Source organism: Cordyceps militaris (genome assembly GCF_000225605.1).
Source record: "Cordyceps militaris CM01 unplaced genomic scaffold CCM_S00008, whole genome shotgun sequence".
Lineage (NCBI taxonomy): Eukaryota > Fungi > Ascomycota > Sordariomycetes > Hypocreales > Cordycipitaceae > Cordyceps > Cordyceps militaris.
Genome location: NW_006271976.1, coordinates 4,265 through 27,761, shown reverse-complemented (window position 1 = coordinate 27,761; position 23,497 = coordinate 4,265). Strand labels below are relative to the sequence as shown.

At 43.8% G+C, this 23,497-nt stretch overlaps 7 protein-coding genes across 7 annotated transcripts; 3 read left to right on the top strand and 4 right to left on the bottom strand.

Annotated features, from left to right (window-relative positions):
* Window positions 1-7,571: 7,571 nt before the first annotated feature.
* CCM_09104 (TBC domain protein, putative) lies at window positions 7,572-10,736 on the top strand (the record flags this gene model as incomplete). Its single annotated transcript, XM_006674238.1, has 1 exon — window positions 7,572-10,736. One exon carries the CDS (start codon window positions 7,572-7,574, stop codon window positions 10,734-10,736), a length of 3,165 nt encoding a protein of 1,054 aa, XP_006674301.1.
* A 441-nt stretch (window positions 10,737-11,177) lies between these two features.
* CCM_09103 (enoyl-CoA hydratase/isomerase) lies at window positions 11,178-12,075 on the bottom strand (the record flags this gene model as incomplete). The annotated part of the gene is made up of 2 exons (XM_006674237.1): window positions 11,178-11,685; window positions 11,756-12,075. The coding sequence occupies 2 exons, from the start codon at window positions 12,073-12,075 to the stop codon at window positions 11,178-11,180; spliced, it is 828 nt and encodes a 275-aa protein (XP_006674300.1).
* A 1,121-nt stretch (window positions 12,076-13,196) lies between these two features.
* CCM_09102 (uncharacterized protein) lies at window positions 13,197-14,460 on the top strand (the record flags this gene model as incomplete). The annotated part of the gene is made up of 2 exons (XM_006674236.1): window positions 13,197-13,394; window positions 13,453-14,460. The coding sequence occupies 2 exons, from the start codon at window positions 13,197-13,199 to the stop codon at window positions 14,458-14,460; spliced, it is 1,206 nt and encodes a 401-aa protein (XP_006674299.1).
* Window positions 14,461-14,802: 342 nt separating this feature from the next.
* On the bottom strand, window positions 14,803-15,918 carry CCM_09101 (uncharacterized protein; the record flags this gene model as incomplete). Its single annotated transcript, XM_006674235.1, has 1 exon — window positions 14,803-15,918. One exon carries the CDS (start codon window positions 15,916-15,918, stop codon window positions 14,803-14,805), a length of 1,116 nt encoding a protein of 371 aa, XP_006674298.1.
* Window positions 15,919-16,769: 851 nt separating this feature from the next.
* On the bottom strand, window positions 16,770-18,286 carry CCM_09100 (MFS gliotoxin efflux transporter GliA; the record flags this gene model as incomplete). Its single annotated transcript, XM_006674234.1, has 4 exons — window positions 16,770-17,663; window positions 17,686-17,919; window positions 17,961-18,251; window positions 18,275-18,286. 4 exons carry the CDS (start codon window positions 18,284-18,286, stop codon window positions 16,770-16,772), a joined length of 1,431 nt encoding a protein of 476 aa, XP_006674297.1.
* Window positions 18,287-20,457: 2,171 nt separating this feature from the next.
* Window positions 20,458-21,038, top strand: CCM_09099 (oxidoreductase, short chain dehydrogenase/reductase family, putative; the record flags this gene model as incomplete). The annotated part of the gene is made up of 2 exons (XM_006674233.1): window positions 20,458-20,785; window positions 20,839-21,038. The coding sequence occupies 2 exons, from the start codon at window positions 20,458-20,460 to the stop codon at window positions 21,036-21,038; spliced, it is 528 nt and encodes a 175-aa protein (XP_006674296.1).
* Window positions 21,039-21,435: 397 nt separating this feature from the next.
* CCM_09098 (uncharacterized protein) lies at window positions 21,436-22,888 on the bottom strand (the record flags this gene model as incomplete). Its single annotated transcript, XM_006674232.1, has 3 exons — window positions 21,436-21,471; window positions 21,822-22,285; window positions 22,477-22,888. The coding sequence occupies 3 exons, from the start codon at window positions 22,886-22,888 to the stop codon at window positions 21,436-21,438; spliced, it is 912 nt and encodes a 303-aa protein (XP_006674295.1).
* Window positions 22,889-23,497: the final 609 nt, after the last annotated feature.

The window sequence follows — 23,497 nt, the reverse complement described above, 5'->3', positions numbered from 1 at the left end:
ACGTTGTAAGACTATTCGTACAACTAGAGAGAGGACGAAAATAACAGCTGTGGCAGGTATCGGTGCAATGCCGCTTGTCTAGGTAGCTGACTAGGTACCTAGGTAGGTAGTTAGTTCATTTCCCTGGATGGAACTGGAATGATATGGGGGCTCTTGTCGTCCGATAATTGCTTTTACAGAAAATGTCAAAATGAACCTGTCAAGTAGGCTAACTCAAAGACGGAGCAGAAAAAGAAAAAAAAACGGAAGAAAGCTAATTAACCAACACTTGGACTGATGATTAACTTAGTACGTACTACTAGGTACTAGTCATCCGTGCATACTGTTGGGATCGCTATCCCAAGCAGGTAACAGTTATAAGATCACAGGCATAGAGTGCCTATAGAGGTACTCTATAGGAATAGTTATATAATAATAATTCTTAATTAACTAATAAAATAAACTATAGAAGGGAGAGGCTATAGTTAAATATATAAATAGGTAATACCTTAGGCACTACTAGGAAATTATAAGAATAAAGGGATAATTAGTAGTTATATATATTAGTAGTTAATAGCTTATAGGTAGTTACTTTACTTACCTATAAAAGGTAATAATACCTTTATAATAGTCTAGTTTTATTAGCTTAGTTACCTATTATAATAGCCTCTATAGTACTTTATATTAAGGCTATAAATATTAAGACTTTTTTATATATTATTATATAGTATAACTATTATATAGATATATTATATAATATAATTAGCTATTATATATAACTATATATAATATAAATCTATTTACTATATACCTTTATATATAGTATATCTTATTAAATATTTACTATATTTAGCTAATTATATTTACTATAGTACTTACTAGTATAATACTAGTAGTCTTTTCTTTTAACTAAGTTATATAGCCTCTAGGCCTTTTTATAGCTTTTATAGTATAGCTAACTTAGCCTTAAATATATAGTATTAACTAGTTATTATTAACTAGCTTTTATAGTACCTTATTTAAAGTAGCCTTTATTAGTATATTTATAAGGTTATTATTACTATTAATCTAATAGACCTTAGTAAACTTATAGTGTTTATAGGACTAATATAATACTATAATATTAATTATTAAATACTTTTTCTTAATAGTTTTAAGCTTTATTAGGTATTTATATAGTAAAAATAAATCTATATAAACTACTATTAGAACTATTACTAAGCCTATTAACTCTATAATCTTATTTAAAGTAGTAAAAAAGGTATAACCTATATTAATACTTAGAACTATACTATATAGCTTTAATACTAGTATACTTTAAATAATATACTTACTTTTTATTAAACTCTAGGTAATAATATTACCTTAAATAGTAATTTTAATATAGTTAATTAGTTCTTTATTACCTAGAATAATTATATATTCTAGTTAAGAATTTAAATCTTTATTATTAGTAAAAGAACTATTAATAAAAATAAATAACTTAGCTATTCTTAACTAGATTAGTAAGTACTAAAGGCTTTAAATAGTATTCTTAATTTACTACTAAATATAGGTATTTAGGTATTTAAAATTATCTTTTTTAAGCTCCTTAAATTATATAATAATAAATAGGTTAAATATAGCTTCTAGTTAGTATATAAAGGCTAGGTATATACCTTAGGCTTACTATTTAATATACCCTTTTAGGTCTATTAGTAACTAAAGCTTTTTTAATTATCTTTTTAAGACTATTAGAATAATACTATTAGTACCTAAAAAGATATAATATCTATTAAATATTAGTAAGTTCTTTACTATAAATATCTCCTTTAGCTTAGCCTAGAATCTAATAGTAATAAAGGTATTAGCTTTTTATTTACTAAAAGTAATAGTATTAAGGCTAATTATATTATTAGTCTATATATTAATAATACCTAGATTAAGGCTTAAAGCTAGTAAAAAGTATTAGTTATAGGTAGATAGTATTATCTTAAGCTTCTTAAGGTAGTAAGTAAAGTATATTACTTACTAGTAAGTATTAGACTTAGGAATACTATATAGTAATAAGATAACCTTAATAATAGTACCCTTAGGGTAGAGATAGTAGAGTTCTAGGGGAATCTAGGTAAGAATATACTACTAAAGGTAGGTTCTAGCCTATATATAAGCCTAGGTAATATTTTAAAGCTATAATAGCTAACCTTATTAGATTTAGGTTAGTATAAGGCTTAAGATTAAATACTAGCTTATCTTTTAAATAGTTAGTAATTAAGTAAGTAGTATATCTTTATTATAGTCTTAATAACTATATAAAACTATATATATTTTCTTTATAGGTTTTTTAATAGTATTAAACTTAATCTTATTAACTATTTAAAACTTAAATAAGTATTTATAGTAAATAATAAGGTTAAACTTAATAAATTAGAAGACTTTATATTCTAAAAGGTTTTATAACTCCTTTTTAATAAAAATAAAAAATAAAGGCTTATTATTAGGAAGTATACTATTCTTTTAAAGCTTTAAGTAATACTTTATATTATTCTTCTCTTTAATAAAGAGGAATATTTTATTTTTAATTATTTTTAATAGAATTTAGTGCTTTTTAGGCTAGTATTTTATCTTAATACTAGGAATTTCTTATAAATACCTAGGCTTATAAAGGATAATAACTTAGATCTATTTAATAGGCCTTAAGGTAGCCTTAAAAGGCTTTAGAATAGTTTTAATAGGTTTTAAAGTAGTCTTAATAGGCTTTAGAAAGGCTTTAGTAGGCTTTAAGGTAGCTTTAGTAGTCTTAGGGGCCTAATAATTATAGTCTAGGTTATTATTAGAGTTATATTTACTATTAGTATTACTTTTAAGGGCTTATAGTACTTCTAGGTCTATATCTAGGTCCTCCTTAGTAAGGAATAGGTATATAGTAGTTATATAAAAGCTAATAAGGCTAGATAGTATTTTTATAGTATATTTTCTAGTATCTATACTTATTAGCTTATAAAGGCTAGTCTAGTTAGTATTTTTATATTAAATATAGATATCTAACTATAATAGTAGGTAGTATAGAGGGCCTATATTAAGGCTATTATATATAGCTAGCACCTTATATACCTACTATAAGGAGAAGGCTTTCTAGGTAGTATTAGTTACCTTCTAAAGGGCTTTAATATATTAGGCTACTAAAGGGTATAGTAAAGAGCTTTTTAAAAGGTAGGGGTAGGTATTAAAGACTAATAAGGTAGGTACTAAGCTATTAAGGCTAGTAGAGTTATTTATAGCCTTAATAGTAAGTTATAAGTACTTATTAATACCTAGGGTACCTTATAGCTTTTTATAGATAATATTATAGGTATACTAAAAAGAGGTATAGTAGTATTTTAGCTTATTAATTATATTATAGGCTTTTATAGGTACTAGGTATATTTAAATATCTAGTTTCTTTATATATTTATAGAATTTAGTTAATAAAAAGTTACTTTTAATATTATAAATAATCTATTTAAGGGGTCTAAGGTATATATTAATCTAATAATACTAGAGTATATCTTAAAGGCTTTTAATACTCTCTAGGGGGCTTCTTATACTTCTATAAAGGAATTAAACTACCTAGAAGGAGGTAATAGTGTCTAGTATATATAGGATAGGTTATTAATTATTAAGATATATTATATTAGCTAGTATTTTATAGTTAAATTTATACTTATCCTTTAAGGTAAATTAGAACTATCTAGGGGACTTAGTATATAGTTAGTATTACTTATAGGTAGCTATTAGATAGTTTAGTACTTCTTTACTAAATTCCTTTTCTATATATTCTAGTATCTAGCTAAGGTAGGCTACTAAAGGGTACTTAAAGTAGTAATATAAGTACTAAAGTTCTCCTTCTATTAAGTAGAAAGTAATAGCTTTAGTAGTATATAATATCTACTATAAGTATCCCTAATATCTTATAATAGGGACCTTTAGCTATCTTTAGTAGAGTATATTATTAATATTACTTAGCTAAATCCCTAGTATATCTATATCCTTAATAGAAAGTAGGAATAGTATAGTAGTTAGTAGTACCTAGAATATAATTACTCTAAGTACTATAGGTACTATAATCTTACTAATAAAGGTTATAAAGCTAGTATTAAAATATACTATTATAGTAAAAGCTAATTCTATAACCTAAAGGCCTAGAATTAGTCTTATTAGTACCTTTACTTATATTATATTAGTATTAAAAGTATTAATAATACCTATATTAAGGAGGATCCTTTTAAAAATATCCTCTATATACTATTCCTTATAGCTAAAGATACTAAAGATACTCTAGAATAGATTTTTAGTATAGATAGTATATTTAATAAAGGTATTAGTAAGGAAATATATAATCTTTTTAGGGGATTAGTCCTTTATTATAATAAAAGCTTTAATAACTCTTAAGAAGAATACTTATATATCCTCTTATTTATCTATTAAAAAGTTATCTTTATTAGAGAATAAAGTAATAATATAGGTATTAACCTTATCTTAAACTAGTAATATCTCTTCTAGAACTTCTTTAAAGGCTACTAGGAAAGCCTAGTACTTCTTATTACTTAGGGGCTTCTAGTAGATCTTATAGGTATCCTAGGTATTATAAGTACCTTTTTATTCTTTCTTAGTATAGTTTATTAACTAATAGCCTTCTTTCTAGTATATAAAATAGTATTTTAAGGCGTTATTTAAGTTACTAAGTTATTTCTTTAGAAGGATTTAGGTATTATAGAACTACCTATTAATATAGAAGTTCTAGTACTTTAAATAGGTTTATTTATATATATAGATTAATTATTAAAATACTAAAATTAAGTCTTTATAATATTCTAAAGGCTATATAAAGGCTATAGTATAGGCTTTATTACTATATATAGTACTTTTTAGTATATTTTAAGTCTTAGTAAGTATAGTTATACCTTTTAATATAGAAAATAGTCTTTAATATAGGACTTAGATTTTATTAACTAATAACTTAAAGTAGTTAATAGTAAACTTTATAAAGTACTTCTTTATTAGCTTATCTAGTAAAAGGTATTTCTATTTATCTATATAAAGGTCTTAAATTAATAAAGGCTTAAATTAGTTATAAACTACCTTAGTTATTTTATTATAGGTTATTTAATAGTTTATAATTACCTAGATATAGTACTTTAAGGCTCTTTTAATAAGTATTAATAAGAATATATATAGTAAGGCCTTTTTTAAAAGCTAGGCTTAATTATAATAGTTAATAAAATTATATATCTAGGTATAGAAGAAGTTATATTTCTTTTTACTATACTTATTAGCTTCTTAATACCTTTTAATAATACTATTAATCTATTTTAATATATTTAAGTCTATTATAAATAACCTAAGAGGTTTATCTTTAGGCTATTTATACTTTTTATTATTAAAGTAGTATAATAATAATAAAGGTAATAATAATAATCCTAAAGGTAGTAATAATACTTCTTATTAATATAATAGCTATAGTAGTCTTTATAATAGCTATAGTAAGGATATAGGTAGTCTTAGTAGGGGTAGAGGTAGTATTTTATATTTAAGGGGTTATTAAGTAGCCTACCTCTTATAATACTAGTAGGTAGAGTTCCCTTAATATAGTTATAGTATAAAGGGCTAAGTATACTTATTATAGCTAGAGTTCTATAAGGTATTAGGTAGTATAGGGGTACTAGGTACCTAGGGGGTATTAATTACTATAAGTAAGTTAAGTACCTAGGGGGTACTAGGTATTAGAAGAAGTCTAGTTATATAAGGGTTTTAGTAAATCCTTATAGGTTTAAGTAGGGTATTTTTTATATTATATAGGTTTTCTTTTAGTATTTCTTAAGGTAGTTCTAGTAGTAGTATATACTAGGGTACTAATACTTAGGCTATTTAAAGTAAGTTATTATTATCTAGATAAAAAAGGCTATAAGTATTTTTCCCTTTATTATTAGCTAGTTTTAAGGGTTTATTAGTTAGGAGGGAATTAAATAATAGCTTTTTTATAAATCCTAATTTAATAGTAAATAGTTTTATTAGGAGTTAGTTAAACTATATTATAAAGGGTCTTTTTTCTAGAGAATAAAAAGGGTAATTACTTTTATAGCTAATATATTTATTAGAAATAGTCTTCTAGATAGTTTTAATAATCTATTATTCTTTACTAGTATATAAAGTAACTTTAGTATTATTAAGATAATCTTTAAACTTATAAAAGACCTCTTTATTAACTATTTTCTAATTAACTTTAATCTAGTAAGTAAAATCCTTATAAAGGTACTTTTAAAAGTAGTTATTAAATTATTTATAGTAGGTATTATATATAAAGATATAGAAAATAATTATTATAATAGTTTATTAATTAAGGTTAGTAGCTTCTTTAATACTCTAGGTAAAAGAGTATAGTTAGAATAATTTCTAGTTAACTAGGAGAAAATAGGTAAGATAGGTAAGGCTTTTAAGCACCTTATTAGGGATTATAACTAATAGATAGCTTAAGATCTTAAAGGTTATTATATAAAACTATATTAAAGACTTAATTAAAGGTTTTTTATTAGTTAAGTTATTAAATATACTAAGTAGTATATTAGGCTTTCTAGTAATTATACTAGATATTATAATTAATAAAATAAATAATTCTAGAAGGTTATAAGGCTATAAAGGTATAAAAAGAATAAGTATTTTATTAGAAATCTATAATTAAAATAAAGGTAATTACTAATTAGTATTAAGATTATTATCCTAAATAGGTAATAGTTATAAGATTATAGATATAAAGTGCTTATAAAGGTACTTTATAGGAATAGTTATATAATAATAATTCTTAATTAACTAATAAAATAAACTATAAAAAAGAAAGGCTATAGTTAAATATATAAATAAGTAATACCTTAAGTATTATTAGGAAATTATAGGAATAAAGGGATAATTAATAGTTATATATATTAGTAGTTAATAGCTTATAGGTAGTTACTTTATTTACCTATAAAAGGTAATAACACCTTTATAATAGTCTAGCTTTATTAGCTTAGTTATTTATTATAGTAACCTTTATAATACCTTATATTAAGGCTATAGGTACTAAGACTTCTTTATATACTATTATATAGTATAACTACTATATATATATACTATATAGTGTAACTAGCCGCTATATGTAACTATGTATAGTATAAATCTATCTACTGTACGCCTCTATATACGGCACATCTCACCGAACATCCGCTGCACTCAGCTAACTGCATCCGCTGCAGCGCCCGCTGGCGCAACACATACCTTAGGTACGTAATTCGTACAAATTCCATCATGGCCCCACCTGCCGTTTTGTTGCGTCACAGACTCGCGTGCCGTGTCCGGTCTGGCCTGTTTGGCCTGCGTCTTAGTACCTACAGCCCGCAAGGCCAGTTCTGCCAATGCCAACTGCTTCTCCAAGGCCCACCAACGCGCAGCGACTTGCCCTCGCCAGACAGCTCTCATCAACTCGACAAAACAAACTCTCTGGATTACACCTTGAATCACACAACCAACTAAGACTATACGACTCGTCACCCGCATCTACTTACCACGCGCCCTTCGTCTTGTTCCCCTCGCGGAGCCCGATGGCCGCCATCACGACGGACCACCAGGCTTCGCTGGCTTCCATAGGCCTCGAGCGCTCCATTTCCCAGCGCAGTACCTCGTCTGTTCGCTCCCACCGCAGCGCCCTGCGCTCCGGCAAGACGCGTCGCCTCAACTCCCAGGCCAGCACAAGCAGCCGCTCCTCGTCCAGCATCACTGCTAGCGACAAGTCTCTGACCAGCTTCCCCAGCTTTGGCGCACCAGGCAGCGCCACCGCCGACGACCGCCTCAAGACGGCCACGCAAGAGTCCGAGAACCGTCGCTTCCGCACCATTACCGGCCGGCCCTCCATCGTCGACAGCTTGACCGACAGCGATAACGCCGTCTCGCGCCAGGCCCTGTTTGAGGATGGCGTCCTTGGCAGATCCGTCCCCGGCGCCTTGCACCAGGCCCCCGACGGCCACATCGAGCGTCTGATTGCCCGCCATGGCGCCGTGTGCTTGGTTAGGCAGCTAGCCCAGGACCTGGCCCAGCGCGATACCCAGATGGCAAGCCTGCGACGCCGCGCTGATGAGCGAGAACGCACCCTGCGGCGCATCATCCGTGAATGCGGCCTCTCTACCATGGACCTCGAGACCAGATTACGCGCCGTAGACGCCGAGATAAAGACGGCAAACGGCTCCCAAGGAAACGCCTTCACCCAAGATGGTGGCTTGACCGACCTCATGAGCGACGCCATGCAAGACACCGTGTCCGAGAGTGTATACGGCGAGACTGACCTCTGCAACTCGACCGTGCGACTCGGGTCGGCTACGGTGTCCGCCAGCGCTGGCGGTCTAGGCAAAAGCACTCTTCGCGGCTGGAAAGATATGCTTTGGGGCGCAGGCACACCTAAGAAATCGAGTCGTGGCAGCAGCGTCAACGGCGATGCCGCTACCGCTCTGCGGTCACATTCAAGTCTCGACCGCCGACCCACCCTCCAAGACGACCTCTTTGATCCGCCCGACGCCCGATCTCTCCGATCTTCCAGTCGAACATCTAGCATATACTCGGGCGCTAGTGAGAATCGCAGAACGCCAGCCTCCTTAGCTAGCCTCGCCCTCAAGCTGGTAGCCGGTGGCAGCAACGTCCATACAGAGCCCAGGGGACGCGCTGTCAGCACTACAACTGCGACAGCATCTGCGCGTGCAGCATCCGCTGCCAGCCACAAGACGACGCCCTCTGCAAGATCTGCCTCTGTGGCCGGACCCAAGGCCCTTATGGCCATGCGACGCCCGACCCCAGGCCCGGCTGCTGCTCCCGTAAGCTCTAGAGCCCAGGCACAGGAGCTCTGGGGAGGCATGGCTGGCAGTCCACCAAAATCAGCAGCTGCTCAGCAAGAAAGCTATGGCCCCGTGGAAATGGATGCTATTCTGCCGCCTGGATCACAGCCCCCGACTCTAACGCAAATGTACAATAATTCCGGCAACAGCGCACTTTTGACGGACCGATTCGGCTTCATCTACGATCAGCGCCGCAAGAAGCGACAGCGTGAGGCGCAGCAGATGACTTACCGTGTTCGCAAAGGTAGCCGCGCAGAAATGCTCATGAATGGCCGAAATGGCATCTCGCCCAATCTACTAGACGACCTGCCGAGCCCAAAGTGGAGCGAGAGTGACGGGCGACCTGGCACACCAGGCAGCATGGAAGACAAGCTTGTAGACGAGGGAAAGCCAAAGCGATGGCAAGACTACTTGAGTATTGCCACATTTCCCACAGAGTTGTTAAGTCATACACCGAGCATGAGCGCTTCCGCGTTGGAAGTCCTCGAGGCTGTAGAAATGAGCCGAGAGTCGGAGCAGCAGGCCAACGAACCGACGAAGCCGCAAACAATCAAGCCCACTGGTGCTGGCTTGGTACCTGTCGCCAGTACAACAACCACCGCTGTCGATAACCAACCAACACAACCTTCCGAGTCTGAGTCTGCTGCATCTGTCACACACCAGGACGACAGCGAGCCTGTAAAGCTATTATTGCAGCAGCTTAGCGAGGTGCACGATTCGCTGCAGCGAGACAAGACGGTGCGATGGAACGACTTTTTGCGAAAAGTGCGCGCGGAGCGCAAGCGTGAGGGCGAAGCAGCTGTTGCCGCTGCAAATGCCGCTGCCGAAGCGCGCTACGAGAGACCGGCCGTCATCCTCCCCGAGACTCGCGTCGCAGACGGCGAGATGATTGGCATCTCTGGGCTCGGAAACAAGGGCAAAGTCGGACGGGCCAAGTGGAATGAATTCAAGACGCTTGTTCTTGGGGGCATCCCTGTCGCATACCGCTCCAAGGTGTGGTCTGAATGCTCTGGCGCTACCGCGCTGCGGGTGCCTGGCTACTACGATGATATTGTGGCGCAGAGCGGTGAATCGGATGATCCGGCTGTTGTCAGCCAGATTCAAATGGATATTCACCGCACGCTGACGGACAATATCTTCTTCCGCGAGGGTCCTGGCGTGGCGAAGCTCTCCGAGGTGCTGCTCGCGTATTCTCGACGCAACAAGGATGTGGGCTACTGTCAGGGTATGAACCTCATCACCGCCAATCTCCTCCTCATCACACCCTCCGCTGAAGACGCATTCTGGATCTTGGCCTCGATTGTCGAAAATATTCTCCCGCACGGCTACTATGATCATTCGCTCATTGCCTCGCGCGCCGACCAGCAAGTCCTGCGGCAATACGTTGCCACCGTCCTGCCGAGGCTGTCGGCGCATCTCGACGCGCTTTCCATTGAACTGGAAGCTCTGACCTTTCAGTGGTTCCTGTCCGTCTTCACCGACTGCCTGTGCGCCGAGGCGCTGTTCCGCGTCTGGGACGTGGTGCTGTGCACAAACGACGGCAGCACGTTTCTGTTCCAGGTAGCGCTGGCCCTTCTCAAGCTCAACGAGCGCAACCTACTGCAGCGCGACACGGCCGCCGGCCTCTATACGTACATTAATCACCACATGACGGAGCACGCCATTAGCATCGACGGGCTCCTCCAGGCAAGCGAGGGCCTGCGTCGCGTCGTCCGTCGCGAGGACGTCGAGGACAAGCGCAACAAGGCGATTCAGGCGGAACGTGACCTTATTGCGGAGCGCACTGGAAGCCAGGCTGCACGCAAGCGGGTTGCCAGCGACACAGCGGGCAGTACGGACTCAGCGGCGCCGCTGACGATGGAAGAGTCTCGCCCGATGGAGTGAGGCGTGCTGCTCAACGGACAAGTATCGAAATTTTCCCTTTTTTGCCCGGTTTTCCTTTGTCTGCGTGGCGGCGTAGTTGCTGGAAAAGCACGGCGTGGTTGACTTCTCGATGTTCATTTGCGTGAAGATTTTTGTTTTTCTTGCCAGACTTTTGCGTACCTATACCCACAAGCATAGAGCATATACGTGTTGTTTTTGTCCTCGGCATTGGAGTTTTTTATACATGTGTTGGATGTCTGTACTGACACTTTGAAGAGGTCAACGCGAGGGTGTGGTAGAGGCATTGGTAAATCGAGCCGTCGATTTTCTTTATATAGACATGATTCCTATACCCAAACCATCTATTCTATCGCATTAATCGTGATATTTGCATACAGTGAATATTTTGTACAAGATTATTCGCCGCCTTTATTCTTTGTATCGAGTATCGCCAGGGCCAGACTATAGCCTGGCCTTGCCAGCCTTCCACTGTTCGTACCAAACCTTGCCAAACTCGACCCTCTCGGCCGTCTTGTCGCCATCATCGCGGTGGCGCTTCTCCTCGGCCACGAGCCCTTCGCCGCGAAGCTCCTTGATGAGCTCCTTGTGGACCTCGCCCTTGATGACGCCGTAGACGCCCGACTTTGCCTTTTCCGCGAGCTTGCGCTGGGCGATAAAGGCCCACGCGTCGTCCTGGTTGGCGGCAAGGGCATCGGCGACGCCCATGTCGACAATCTGCTGGCCGGACAGCTGGCCGGCCTCGAGGGCCAGGTCGCGCAGGGCGGCGGGGGAGAGCTTGTGGCGGAAGAGGCTCGCCATGGCGGGGGTCAGGGGCAGGCCGTAGGTGAGCTCGGGGAGGCAGAAGAAGCCGCGGGGCGTCGGCGCGAGGCGGTAGTCGTGGGCCATGGCGAGCATGAGGCCTGCGGCGTACCCGTGACCGTTCATCAGTGCGACAGTGGGCATGGGGTACCTGGGGGCGGGTATTAGTTTTGTCCTTTTCCCTCTGACAAATTCTTTCCTGATGGAAGGGGGGCACGTACGTCAGGAATCGGACCCAGAGTCCGTAGAAAAAAGGGAAAAACACATCCTTGTCAGACAGGGTGTGCTCGAGGTCGAAGCCATTCGAGTAGTTCTTGGCGATGGAAGAAGTAGTGACGACGACGCCGGGGGCGTAGCCGCCAAACTCCAAAACGTCGAGCGCCGCAAGCAGCGCCTTGCAAAAGGGCGTCGTGAGGCGGTTGTCGGGCGGCGAGTTCCACGTGAGCAGGTAGACCTGAGGCCGGGGCTCCGTACATGTGATGGTGCCGCCGGGGTGCTTGCCGCAGGGGCCGATGGGGACGGAGAAGAGCGGCGAGGACATTGTTGTGGTTGTGTATGAGAAATTTATTGCAATACAGAAGAAGAAAGGGGACCTGTTAAAAAAGAGACGGCGGCTGTTAAAATAGGAAAAAAGATGAAGAGTGGATGATGGCATCCGTTTTTGGGGGTCGGACCTCGGTAGACTGCGAGATGGGATGCAAATCGAGGGGTGCCATGGTTATGTCGAAGCTCTCTACTGAACTGGGCTAATTCGATGACTGAACATAAGTTACTCCGTACTTGGCTACCTAGGTACCTACCTACAGTCTACCCCCTAAAATAATATAGCCGCGATACTTCCACTAACTAAAGTATTTCCTTAGATTCCATTAAGAAGAATTTATAATTAGAAAAAAAAATAAAGAACTTATATATATATTAGATAGAGAGCCCTTTTCTCTAATTAATACTAAAATTAACCTTATTTTTTAAGTACTCTTCTTATAAGTTTTATATTCTTATAATAATATTAAGATTATATTATTTATTAAGATATAAGGGACTTTATTTACTATAACTAAAATTAACCCTTTTTATACTTTAGACCCTAGTTTCTAGGGCTTAGCTAGTTAGGACCTATAAAGTACTCTAGCTATATTATTTTAGGGGTAGATTATAGGTAGGTAGGTACTAACGCAGCTAGCCTTCCTTATTATCCCTATTATAGGTAGCTAATAAATATTGGGGTATTATCTTCTGCTACTAGGTACGACTTGCCGGTAGCTGGCTGCATCTAAAAAACACAACACTTATGTATGTACTTTTTTTTTCTAACCATACACAGGGTGCGAGCTGGGATTTGGCGAGTGGCTGGATGACTAAAAAAAATGCACAAAATGCGTGTTAGCCGCCCACGAAATTTTAGACACATCCGCCAAGATTCAAGTTTAGTAACCACATACCATGGCACGCCTTGTTGCACCCGTGAATGCGCGCGCTACCTATTGCGCCCGCCGTGGCTTTAAAAGCCGTGGCTCGCCGGAGTCCCTTCCAATGCAATCAATCCATCTTCGCTTCCGAGTTCACCAAATAGGCCAAGGTTGAAAGCCGTTTCCCGGGCCACCGCACTCCATCGCAACCTTTTCTCTTTTCTGGCCTCGCACTCTGTCACGGCTGTTCGTGATGTCGGGAAGCGTGTTTCCCGGTTGGCCGCGCTCGAGCGACGATTTGGTGCCGCTGCCCAATTGCGATGGCCCCAAGCTGGAGCCGTTCGACTTCCACGGTCCGCAAAAGATTGAGTTTCTCGAATACATCGGAGAAGGGCTCCATGCACACGTCGTGAAGGTGCAGATTCGCAATAGGATATACGCAGTGAAACTGGTTTGTGCCCCCCCCCCCCTCTGACACGCACCATCGCTCACCCGGCCATATCCTGTAGTTTCGCTTTTGCTTCGACGATGACTGGCTTAGCCCCGACTATGACATGGGCCGAAAAGACTGGGAAATGATGAGAGCTTTCTACGAGTACGCCGAGCCCTTCAACTGCGAGTGCCGTGCCTTTGCCAGGCTAAAAGAGGCTGGGCACGAGGATCTTGCCATCGGCTGCTTTGGTTATCTCCTGCTAGACGAGGAGCACGAGCGGAAGCTGCTCACCCAGCTTCATGATCATCGCATCGAATTCAATGGCAGCATAAATTGTCCTGGGGGGAACCATGACGAGGGCCCCATCCGGGAGCGCTTCCTGGGGCCCGACGGACGGCCGCCGCCGATCCGGGGCATCGTCAAGGAGTACGCGCCTCCCGGGGAAGAGCACGAATTTCGGCAGGCTGATGCGGAAAAGATGCTCGCCGACGTGAAGAAGCTGCAGCAGCTCGGCATCACATGTATCGACGTCGCGGCCCGACAGGTCATAGGCGGCCGGATCAGCGACTTCAGCACCGCAGTCACCACGCCGCACTTTGCCACGACGCCGGAGTTGAACCCACACCTGACGCCCGATATGCGCAGAGCCGTAGAGCTTCAGACTTTTATCCACGCCAAGGAGGACTATCTCGAGTTTGACTCGATGATAAGAGTTTGGAATCGGGAACATGCCAAGGAGCATGGCGTCATCACTACGTCAGCGTTTCCCGGTCACAAAGGCGCCCCAGGCCTCTGCCGCTACGATTTCAGGAGAAAGGTGGCTCAGAAGCGTGTCTATACCTTTGTTGACCCGAGACTCTACGACTGGAAGGTGCGTCCAAGGAAAGGCGTGAAGAACCGGCGACGACCTCTGCGTGCAAAGCCTCCCCTGTGGATCTATCGCTGTGGTGAGAATGAGGGTTTAGCCAACTCATTAATGTCTGCTTCCACAAAGTTTATGGGCATAGAGTGGGAGTATCGAGATGGACGTATATTTCCGCGGATGAGTGACCCGGACACTATTGCTCTGCTTGCCAGGAATTGAGTTGCCTGACTAGCGTTGTTTGCGGACAACGGAGGTGCGCATTCTCGAGAATATACACAAAGAGAATTACTTTTTTACATATCAATATTCGGTTCTCTACATTCTTAGTTAGGGTTAAAATGGCTCACTCTTTCTACTACTGATTACACGGACAGGTACCATAGTGATCATAATGCTCATAGTGATAAAAATGATAAGATTGTACTTAGTGATAACGGTGACGAGAGTAGAGTTGGTAACGACAGTGATGAGAGTAAGATGGTGAACAAGAATTGTGATGAAAATGAGAGCGAAAAATAAGGCAATCATGGTCTGCTCGCGATACCTTACAAATGCATCCATCTAAGGATTATAAAAATCCAGATCAAATCCAAATGTAGACCCGGTAGTGCCCTGATCAGGTAACTGAGAGTCGTCGGCTATGGTCAGGCTTGGGAGAGTAGGACCAAACTGATCATTGAAGTCGAACTGAGCAGTGTGATCGAACTGATCAGTGTGATCGAATTGAACGGGGTGATCGAATTGAACATTGTGATCGAATTGAACAGGGTGATCGAGCTTCATAGTAGGTTCGGACTCGAGTTGAACGCCCGAGTAGCTGTGGCATTTCGACGGGCTATTGACGGGGGGGCATTCCCAATGGGCAATGCTAACCATCTCGGCCTCGGTCACGATGTCGCTTCTCTGCCGGTCCGACATGGCCAACATGCACAACCACCAGAGTGCGAGGTCAGTGGTCAGCTGCGTCTCACCATACAGCGACCATGGAATTGGTTTCAGGGACACGACCAGCCGGCCTGGTTCAGTGCAGAAGGCCGGGATGTGGAAACAACAAACCACAAGGTCTCTTTCCGTTACGATATACCCATACCGGGTACCGGCTTTCTTGCAAAGGTTTGCCAGCTGCCGCAGCGGCCAGCTGTCCTCCTCGATTGTGGGATCCTCCAACAGCTGGCGAGCCGAGAATTTGATGCTCGGTAAGCCGAGGCCGAGGACTAGGCTCTTCGTCTCGCTGTCCTCAAGCAAGATGCGGTGGTGGACATACAGCGGCCGCCCGGCTGCGAGCTTCGTGTAGGATTTGTTTCCGATTTTTGCTGCCTCATGGTGCAGTTTCACGCCGTTGTGCAGCTGAGCGTGGTTCTTTGCGAACTTGAGCGTCGGGCGCAGCAGCCGATCGTTCCACGCCACCAGGTGCAACACGTCTTCGAGGCCGTTGATCTCCGCCCTAAGTAACATGCCTTGTGCATCAAGTGCACTCGCCATGTCTTCCATAGGAGCGTTGAGATTGAGTATATGGCCGTAGCTCTTGTTCAGCACGGCTAGACTGAAGTCATCCCAGGGCTTTATGCCGTTCCCCTTGAAATTGGGCCACTTTGTGCTAGTAGCGTTCTTTCTGGATGTTACTGTGCAGGGCACAATCGGCTTCTCCTGCGTGAGCACGCTGCGTAGGGTCGGCATCGTAGTCTCTCCTGGAAAGGTGGGCGATGGGAGGAAAGGTGGGCGATGGGAGGAAAGGTGGGCGATGGGAGGAAAGGTGGGCGATGGGAGGAAAGGTGGGCGATGGGAGGAAAGGTGGGCGATGGGAGGAAAGGTGGGCGATGGGAGGTTGGATCGTTTGCAATAGTGTTAGTCCTGTGACCAGTCTTCCGAGTGACTCCTCCTTCTTTCAAGCAGTAAAAGACATACACAAACACACAGCCTTCTTTGTACTTACCCCTCATTTGGGCGCCAAATGACTATGAATGATTGGTTCTGAATGGCTGTTCCTCGGCATGCATGCAGCCGCTCTCAAAAGGCCGTGAGGGATTTAGTCTATTAATAGAAAATGACAAACATTATGAAGAGAAATACTCGAGACGGCATGCATGCAGCCGCTCTCAACAGGCCGTGAGGGATTTAGTCTGTCAATAGAAAATGACAAACATTATGAAGAGAAATACTCGAGAATATGGAAAATGCATGATGAAGGGATTAACAACTACATATTGTGCAAATGTATTCCAGTGATATTGTCACCATGATGGAGACGGGAGCCGAAGTACGACCACCAACCAACCGCCTGTTGTGGTGCATAATAAAAATCGGCCCAACGCAATTTTTTTAAAAAAAGCCAATGAGCAGCCGATGTTGGAGGCCCGCTAGCGCTTACTATCAAGGTATGTCGACACCGAGGTAGAGACTTGCAGATTCTGAGTAAAGTTCAAATTTCCACCTCTAGAAAGCAATAACAGCTGGCTTTTCATCACGGCTCTCTTTGCTATCAGGTGCATGTGTCGCCAGCATTTTCCAGGGGACAAACAATGTGGCAATCAGGGCGACACCGCAAATGGGTTAGATGTGTCAATGTCGAGCGTGTAAACGAGGCCGCAGCCCACGGTCCCGAGCAGCGCACCGGCAAATATGGGCGGCGTGGGCAGTCCCGTCTTGGACACAAAGATACCACCAAGTACAGCGAAGATGACCACGGCAATGACGATGGGCAGGTTGTCAACGCCCGACTGAATGGGGGTGACGCCCTTGACGGACTGAAAATAGATGGGGAGGTAGTAGAGCAGCAGCAGCAGGTCGCCGAGGAAAAAGAACTGGTACGGGCAGATGGACCAGAGTTCGCGCTTGCGGAACAGCCGCGGGATCATCATAGCGTACTCGCCCAGCCAGATGGACCAGAGCACCAGCGCAGCTGTGAGCAGCCCAAAGCCAACTAAAAGACCAATCACCTGGCTGCTGTGCCAGGGATACTCGACGCCGCCGTACTGGAGCCCCAGCACGAAGCAGACAATCGCCGCCATTGTGAGGCATATCCCAACGGGATCCAAGTGCAGCAGCTTCTTGGAAAGAGGCATCGGTGGCGGTTTCACCGCCGCGGGGAGATGAAAGAAGATGAGGACCACAGCCACTCCGAGCGCGCCTACGGGAAGGTTGATGTAGAAGCACCATCGCCAAGTGACCTTTTCGGTGAAGGCGCCGCCAATCAACGGCCCAAGCACGGAGCTCAGTCCATACGTCAGCCCAATGAGCCCCATCAAAATCGGTCTTGTGTTGGGCGGGACGCTAAACGCGACGATGCTGGTCCCCCCGACAGAGATGCCCGCGGCGTCGACGCCGGCAATGGCGCGGCCTATGATCAGGACGACAGACGAGGGCGCGACACCACAGAGCAGGCTCCCGATCTCAAAGATGGCGAGCGACGCGATAAAAGTCCACTTGATATCGAAATATTTAAACGCCTTCCCAAGAAGCCTCGAGACCGCCAAAGGTCATGAAGTAGGCGGCGCTGTACCAGGACACGTCTTTGAGGCCGCCGAGTTCGGCTGTGATTTTGGGGATTGCGGTGCCTACAATAGTCTTTACAATGAGCTTTTTAGCCGTGTTGAGAGGGATGTGGAGGAAAGAAGCCGGTTTCTTGATCCAGGGAGATGAGAAACACACCCATGAGGGATGTATGTAGGCAACTGACGCCTGCGGGGACCTTCTAAAAATAAACTAAAATACAAAATGACACCCATGAGGGATGCGCCAGCCAAAAGAACAAGTCGAAAGCCGCGGGGGTATTCATCGAACGTTGCGTCGCTGCCAGTATCGCTGGGAGAGTGCGCATTCATCATAGATGGCGACGTCGGTTTTTCTGACGGGGTTTGCGACGTCGATGATGGCTTGGTTGTCGTCTCTGATTGCGGCCCTGGGCCGGCGTCCACTGCCGCCCCCTTGTTGGGTTGCACGGCGATGAAATAAATGGCACCTTTGTATTTGTTTCTGTCGAATCGATGAAGATGGTGAATGGCAAGAAAGTCCTGCCACGGTCGACTCAACGTACTACTCGACACATGTTACAAGGCTGAGGCTCCTATCTGGCAGCCATCCGCGCCTGCTCTGATTCATCACAAATGTCACTGTCCGATAAATGAGACACAGCTCGGGTCCATTTCAAAGCCCCGACCGTAGAAACAAGCCGAAAGTTGGAAAATGGACAAATCCGCCGAGATTGGGTTTCGACATCTCGGCCACTTGGGCTCGGGCGTATTAGTGGCCGCCGCTAACCTGTTCGTCCCGTAAGTCTCGGGCTGATGAACCTAAAAAATTAGGTTAGTTAACCGACTGAGTTAGCGTGTGCACCAGCTTCACGGAGTTCCTGTATTGCATTTTGGCCGATCGTGGGTGGATCAATCTGCTCATCCAGCCCCACATCAGCCACGTCTTACGGATTTATGAGCAAGATAGAGCACCAGCATTTGGCACACTTTTGCTGGCGCACATGGGTTATGTGTGATAGGATAATGTGTGATAGGATTTCCCCAAGGCGGATCCACATCGCACACTGTCCAAAAGCCATACACAATGTATCGGCACGTTGCGTACCGCCCACGCCAGGCGGCCGAAGGCTGAAAGTCTAGAGGCCCAGGAGGATTCTGCACGCCCGCCTTTCGTTTCCTTGCCCAACATGTACGAGGGATGCATTTGGCAAACTTGCAACCCGGGCAGAAATGATTGCCATTGGCGGCCCTAATGTGAGCTTCAGGATCTGTTGTCGTTTAGCTGAACTTTCTAGGCCAATATTTCGGGGGATGGTTTTGCCTGTCTTTATTGTCGACGCTAGCATAAAATGAAGGTATGAAATCCTTCAATGAAATCCTTCCTGGGCATAAAATGACATGTTTCTTGAGAGCCTTGCGGAGGCGCTTGATGATCCTGCACCAAGACGCCTCGACCCGCACCGGTCGAAACGCCTTCCCTCGTCGGACACTATTCTTTCATCATTTTGATTCACTGCAGAGCCTTGTTAAAAACCCCTTTCCGAGACATGGCAATTGACATCTTGACCCAAAAAATCTTGACCTAAAAAATCTTGACTCAAAAATGGAAGGTAGAAATGCGACCGAAATATTAATGCAACGTAACTTGGGGGCGATATAATGCAGCAAAGAGAAGTTCGCTGCACATCTTGACGCGCCTTGGATTGGGGTAGTTATCGGCCGCTCCTCAATCCAGAACCATATCGCGCCTCCACACGGCTGCTAAATCTAGAACCATATTAGCTGGCTCCGAGGTGCAGAAACATGGTGCGCGTCGGGATGTCGCATCGCCGCGATCTCCACACCTGTCAGCCTCGGTGGTTGTCTCAGCCGCCGCGGACTGGCTCGATGCACTCCTCCGGTAACGCAGAAGCAAGACGGATGACTGGCTCACGATTATACCCAGCCGCGGACGCATAACGCCAGCATCATTGTGATCTCGCTGAAGAATATCGATTCTGACAGACATAGGCCATCCGGCGCGACGCTGGATGATGGCAGGGAGAGTATTACAGCGGTAACTAGTGAGAACATGAGCGCGGCACGCGGGGCACTGCCAGTTAACTCAAAACTTTCGTATCAGCGATGCAGCAAGCATGACGAGATTCCCAATGCCGTCCATCCCAGAACACCACTCATTCCATTTTAGGGCACTACATTGTATTGCTGTCGGGGGGCGCGCCATGGTCGCCGTGGTCCCTGCGTCCCCACCGAGCTTGACCAGTTGACCGTTTTTCGTGAGCCCGAATTCAATCTGCGGACCTGACTCCATCTCGCCGTCACGCTGCCAGGCATTCTGGCCGGCCGCGTCCCACAGCTGCTTCTGGGCGGGTAGCGGGGCCAGGAGGACATCGCCGTCAGCCGCACACATGTCGGCTGGCTGAAACCAAACGAGCATATTAATGATTTGAAACAAGACGCAAAGTCTTTATAAATGTGTCAGCTTATCAACTGGCTATGTCTGAGTGTGCTTGTGCTGCTGCTGCTGTTGCTGCTGCTGCTGCCTCTTAGTGGGGGAAGGCTTACCGCCGTCTCGATTCTTCCAAAATCCAGCTTTTCCGTACAGTATCGAGCGTCGATGACGGATCGGACTTTGTATCAACAGCCATAAGCTGGATCGCGACGACCTGTTACGAGAGCATTAGTAGATGATTGATATGAAAGGACGCTGGACGTCGTGATTAGTGGCGCCGCCAAGACGGGCCCCATGGATTCTGCACAAGACATCGACGGCGATGCCTTTATCGAGGCCGTCAACGTTAACCTCCTCGGCGCGTTGTACACGGCAAAAGCCTTTCTGCGCTATGCGGCTGAGGGTGCCGTCGCCGTCAATATTTCCTCCTCGGCCGCCCATCTTAACTTTGGCCCCGGCTTCGCCTCGTACAACTGCTCTAAGATCAGCGCCTTCCACCTCTGGGACTCTATAGGATTCGCCAACCCTGAGCTGTCCGTGTTCCACGTCCAGCCTGGCGTGGTTGATACTGACATGAACAAGGAGGCCGGCCGTGTCGAGGCTGTCGGCTTTGAGGATCACGGTACGCTACCACTGGCTGACTGACTCGATATATTTGCTAACTGTTTCATCTAGTTTCCCTGCCTGCGACGTTTTGCCTGTGGCTTGCCAGCCCTGAGGCGCGATTCCTCAACAGAAAGTTCCTGTGGGCCAACTGGGACGTGGACGAGCTCAAGGCAAAGGCTGACGCTATTGCCAAGGGCAGTCTGCTCGACCTGACTCTGGTCGGCTGGCCCTTTGCGGCCAATGACTGGCAGGCTGACTGGAGCATGTAAATATAGTCAAGATTTGGTGGTTCATCCACCATGCATCTATTACGAGTGCCACAGATGATGCTGGGCTCTCGACGCGTAGATAATGACGGAAGCTTGCTTGCATTACGAAGGTGTTGGCTTTAAATTCGGGGTTTATCTTGTATTTATTTCCTATTTTCTAATATAATGCCTACTCACAACCTTCTTCAACTCCCAATCCACATTCGCTAAAAAGTCTCTGCTATTGTATGGTGTAATATAACTCTCCTGGTTTACCCGTACTGCCTGTCTGGCTGGCCATGAGACGTCCATGGTTATATCGTAACAAGGGCTAGCCGACCCGGACATGTGTTGTCTCCCACGCTTCTTGGCCCTTTTAGAGGGGTCCCCATTAAATGATTGCTCGTCTTGGCTCTGCTCACTCGGCGACTGCAATATCGTCGGGCTGGCGATCCTAGACAAACTTGGTCGGAGTTGCAGCGGAGTATTGATAGCTGACGCTGACGAAGGCTCCGTCGGAGGCAGTTGCTCTATGAAGGACAGCGTGGCGGCCATATTCTCGATACGGCACATATCATAGTGATGGCGCAACGCCGCCCTGTCCACAAAGCGATTTACTTGGGCTTTGCGGCCATGGTACTCAAGGAGGATGTCGTATGGCATAAAGACCCGGATATGCAGAGTCTCTGGGTGTATCGAGAAAAGGCGTTGGTCGAACATTTCGTGCAAGTGACTAAAAAGAAGGATCCCATTCCGTGGTGCCCAAGTGCCTTCCCAGGCTTCCTTCATTTGGCGTGGGCCAACTTCGCTAGTATCCTGCGTCCCGTCCACATTGTTGCTCGGAAGGGGGTATGTGTGGTAATGTAGTGGAGATACTATGTGGCAAACCTGTAGCGCGGGACCGATGGTTGGGTTGAGTATCCACGAGCGTCCCATACCAGTAACAACGCAGGAGTCGGCTGATTGAAGCAAGATGGCTCGAAAATTGGCCATGGTTCTTTTAAGTATATGATCGGGGATTTCGCAATTCGGGGGCACGACTATGCCAGCAAAGTCATCATCAGCCTGGTCTATGTCCGCATCCTTACGAGGTGACACAGAGCCAGATGCTGAGCGCTTTGAGGGAGAGGTAGAAGCAGAACTCCTTCCGCGCAATGTTTTGCGGAACGGATAGGCCGCGTAACGACGGTTGGCCGAGGCCTTCTTAGGGGGCAAATAGCGCGGGTCTTGTCGACGGACATAGTCGGAAAGATGCTCGGCACACGTTTCTACAAAATATTAGGCAATTAGTCGTTAGTAAGAATAATTCCTAGAGGTAAGACGGGCGATAAGGGTAATAAGGGCGATAAGGGCGATAAGGGCGATAAGGGCGACAAGGACGACAAGGGCGATAAGGGGGATAGGTAGGGGGATAGGTAGGGGGATAAGGGGGATAAGGGGGAGACGTCTTTAAACATACCCTTGAAATGCTTATTAAGTGAACTATTAGCTGGCAGATTACAAGCTTTATGCTTGAAGACTAGGTACTGGATGACTGCACGATCTTTGAGAGCCTCCCGCCGTAGCTTAGGAAGGGCGGGAACTGGTTGGTCTAGCCCATCCCTACCGTGCACAATTTTGGGAGCGGGGTTTGCATCATCAGGCGAATAGTTGAACGTTTTCAAGAGGCCGAAAGCGATACTATCCCACACACCCGAGCTTTCCTGTGGGAATTCGAAGCAAAGGCGCAATTCCTCAACAATATCGCGAAACGTCAAATCACCCTTGGCCGGCTGGAAGATGCCAGCGAAAGGGGTACCGTGGAACTGGTGTAGGAGCTCGATATTCCATCCAAGCACACGCGCTGCTGGATTTATGGCTGCAGTAGCCATGCTAGACGAGTTGGGGATAAGATGGAGATGAAAAAGAATAGCGACCGCGGTATTAGCAAACTCGTTTAGATGATAATAGAAGGTAGAAATCACCCTTTTATTACTAATTAGAAGGACCAACAAAAGAGGGGCGATATAATCGCGTCTTAGGCTATAAAAACACATAGTAGAGTTGTTATGATTTAAATGGAGACCTTGGCACGCGCAATTAGCTAGTAATCTATAATTAGCTAAAAGGCTAAAAAGGGCTAGCAGTATATAGATTTATAAGTTAGCTTTCTAAAAACTTAATTACTAATAGAATTAGAAGAATAAAAGATATACTAAAAGATATACTAATTTCCTAAGCTAAAAAATAGGTATATTAAGAGAGGAAATTCTCTTTCTTAATTAAGAAAATAAAAGAAAAAGATATATAAATTATATTTATTATTCTATATATTAATAATAGGTTATAATATTCTACTATAATATAGAATTAAACCTATAAAAAAATATAATTATTATTAATAATAGTTTCTTAATATAATATTAATATTTAAAAATACTATAAATACTATAAGTTTAAATATATTATATAGTTTTATATAGTAAATATAAATAAATATA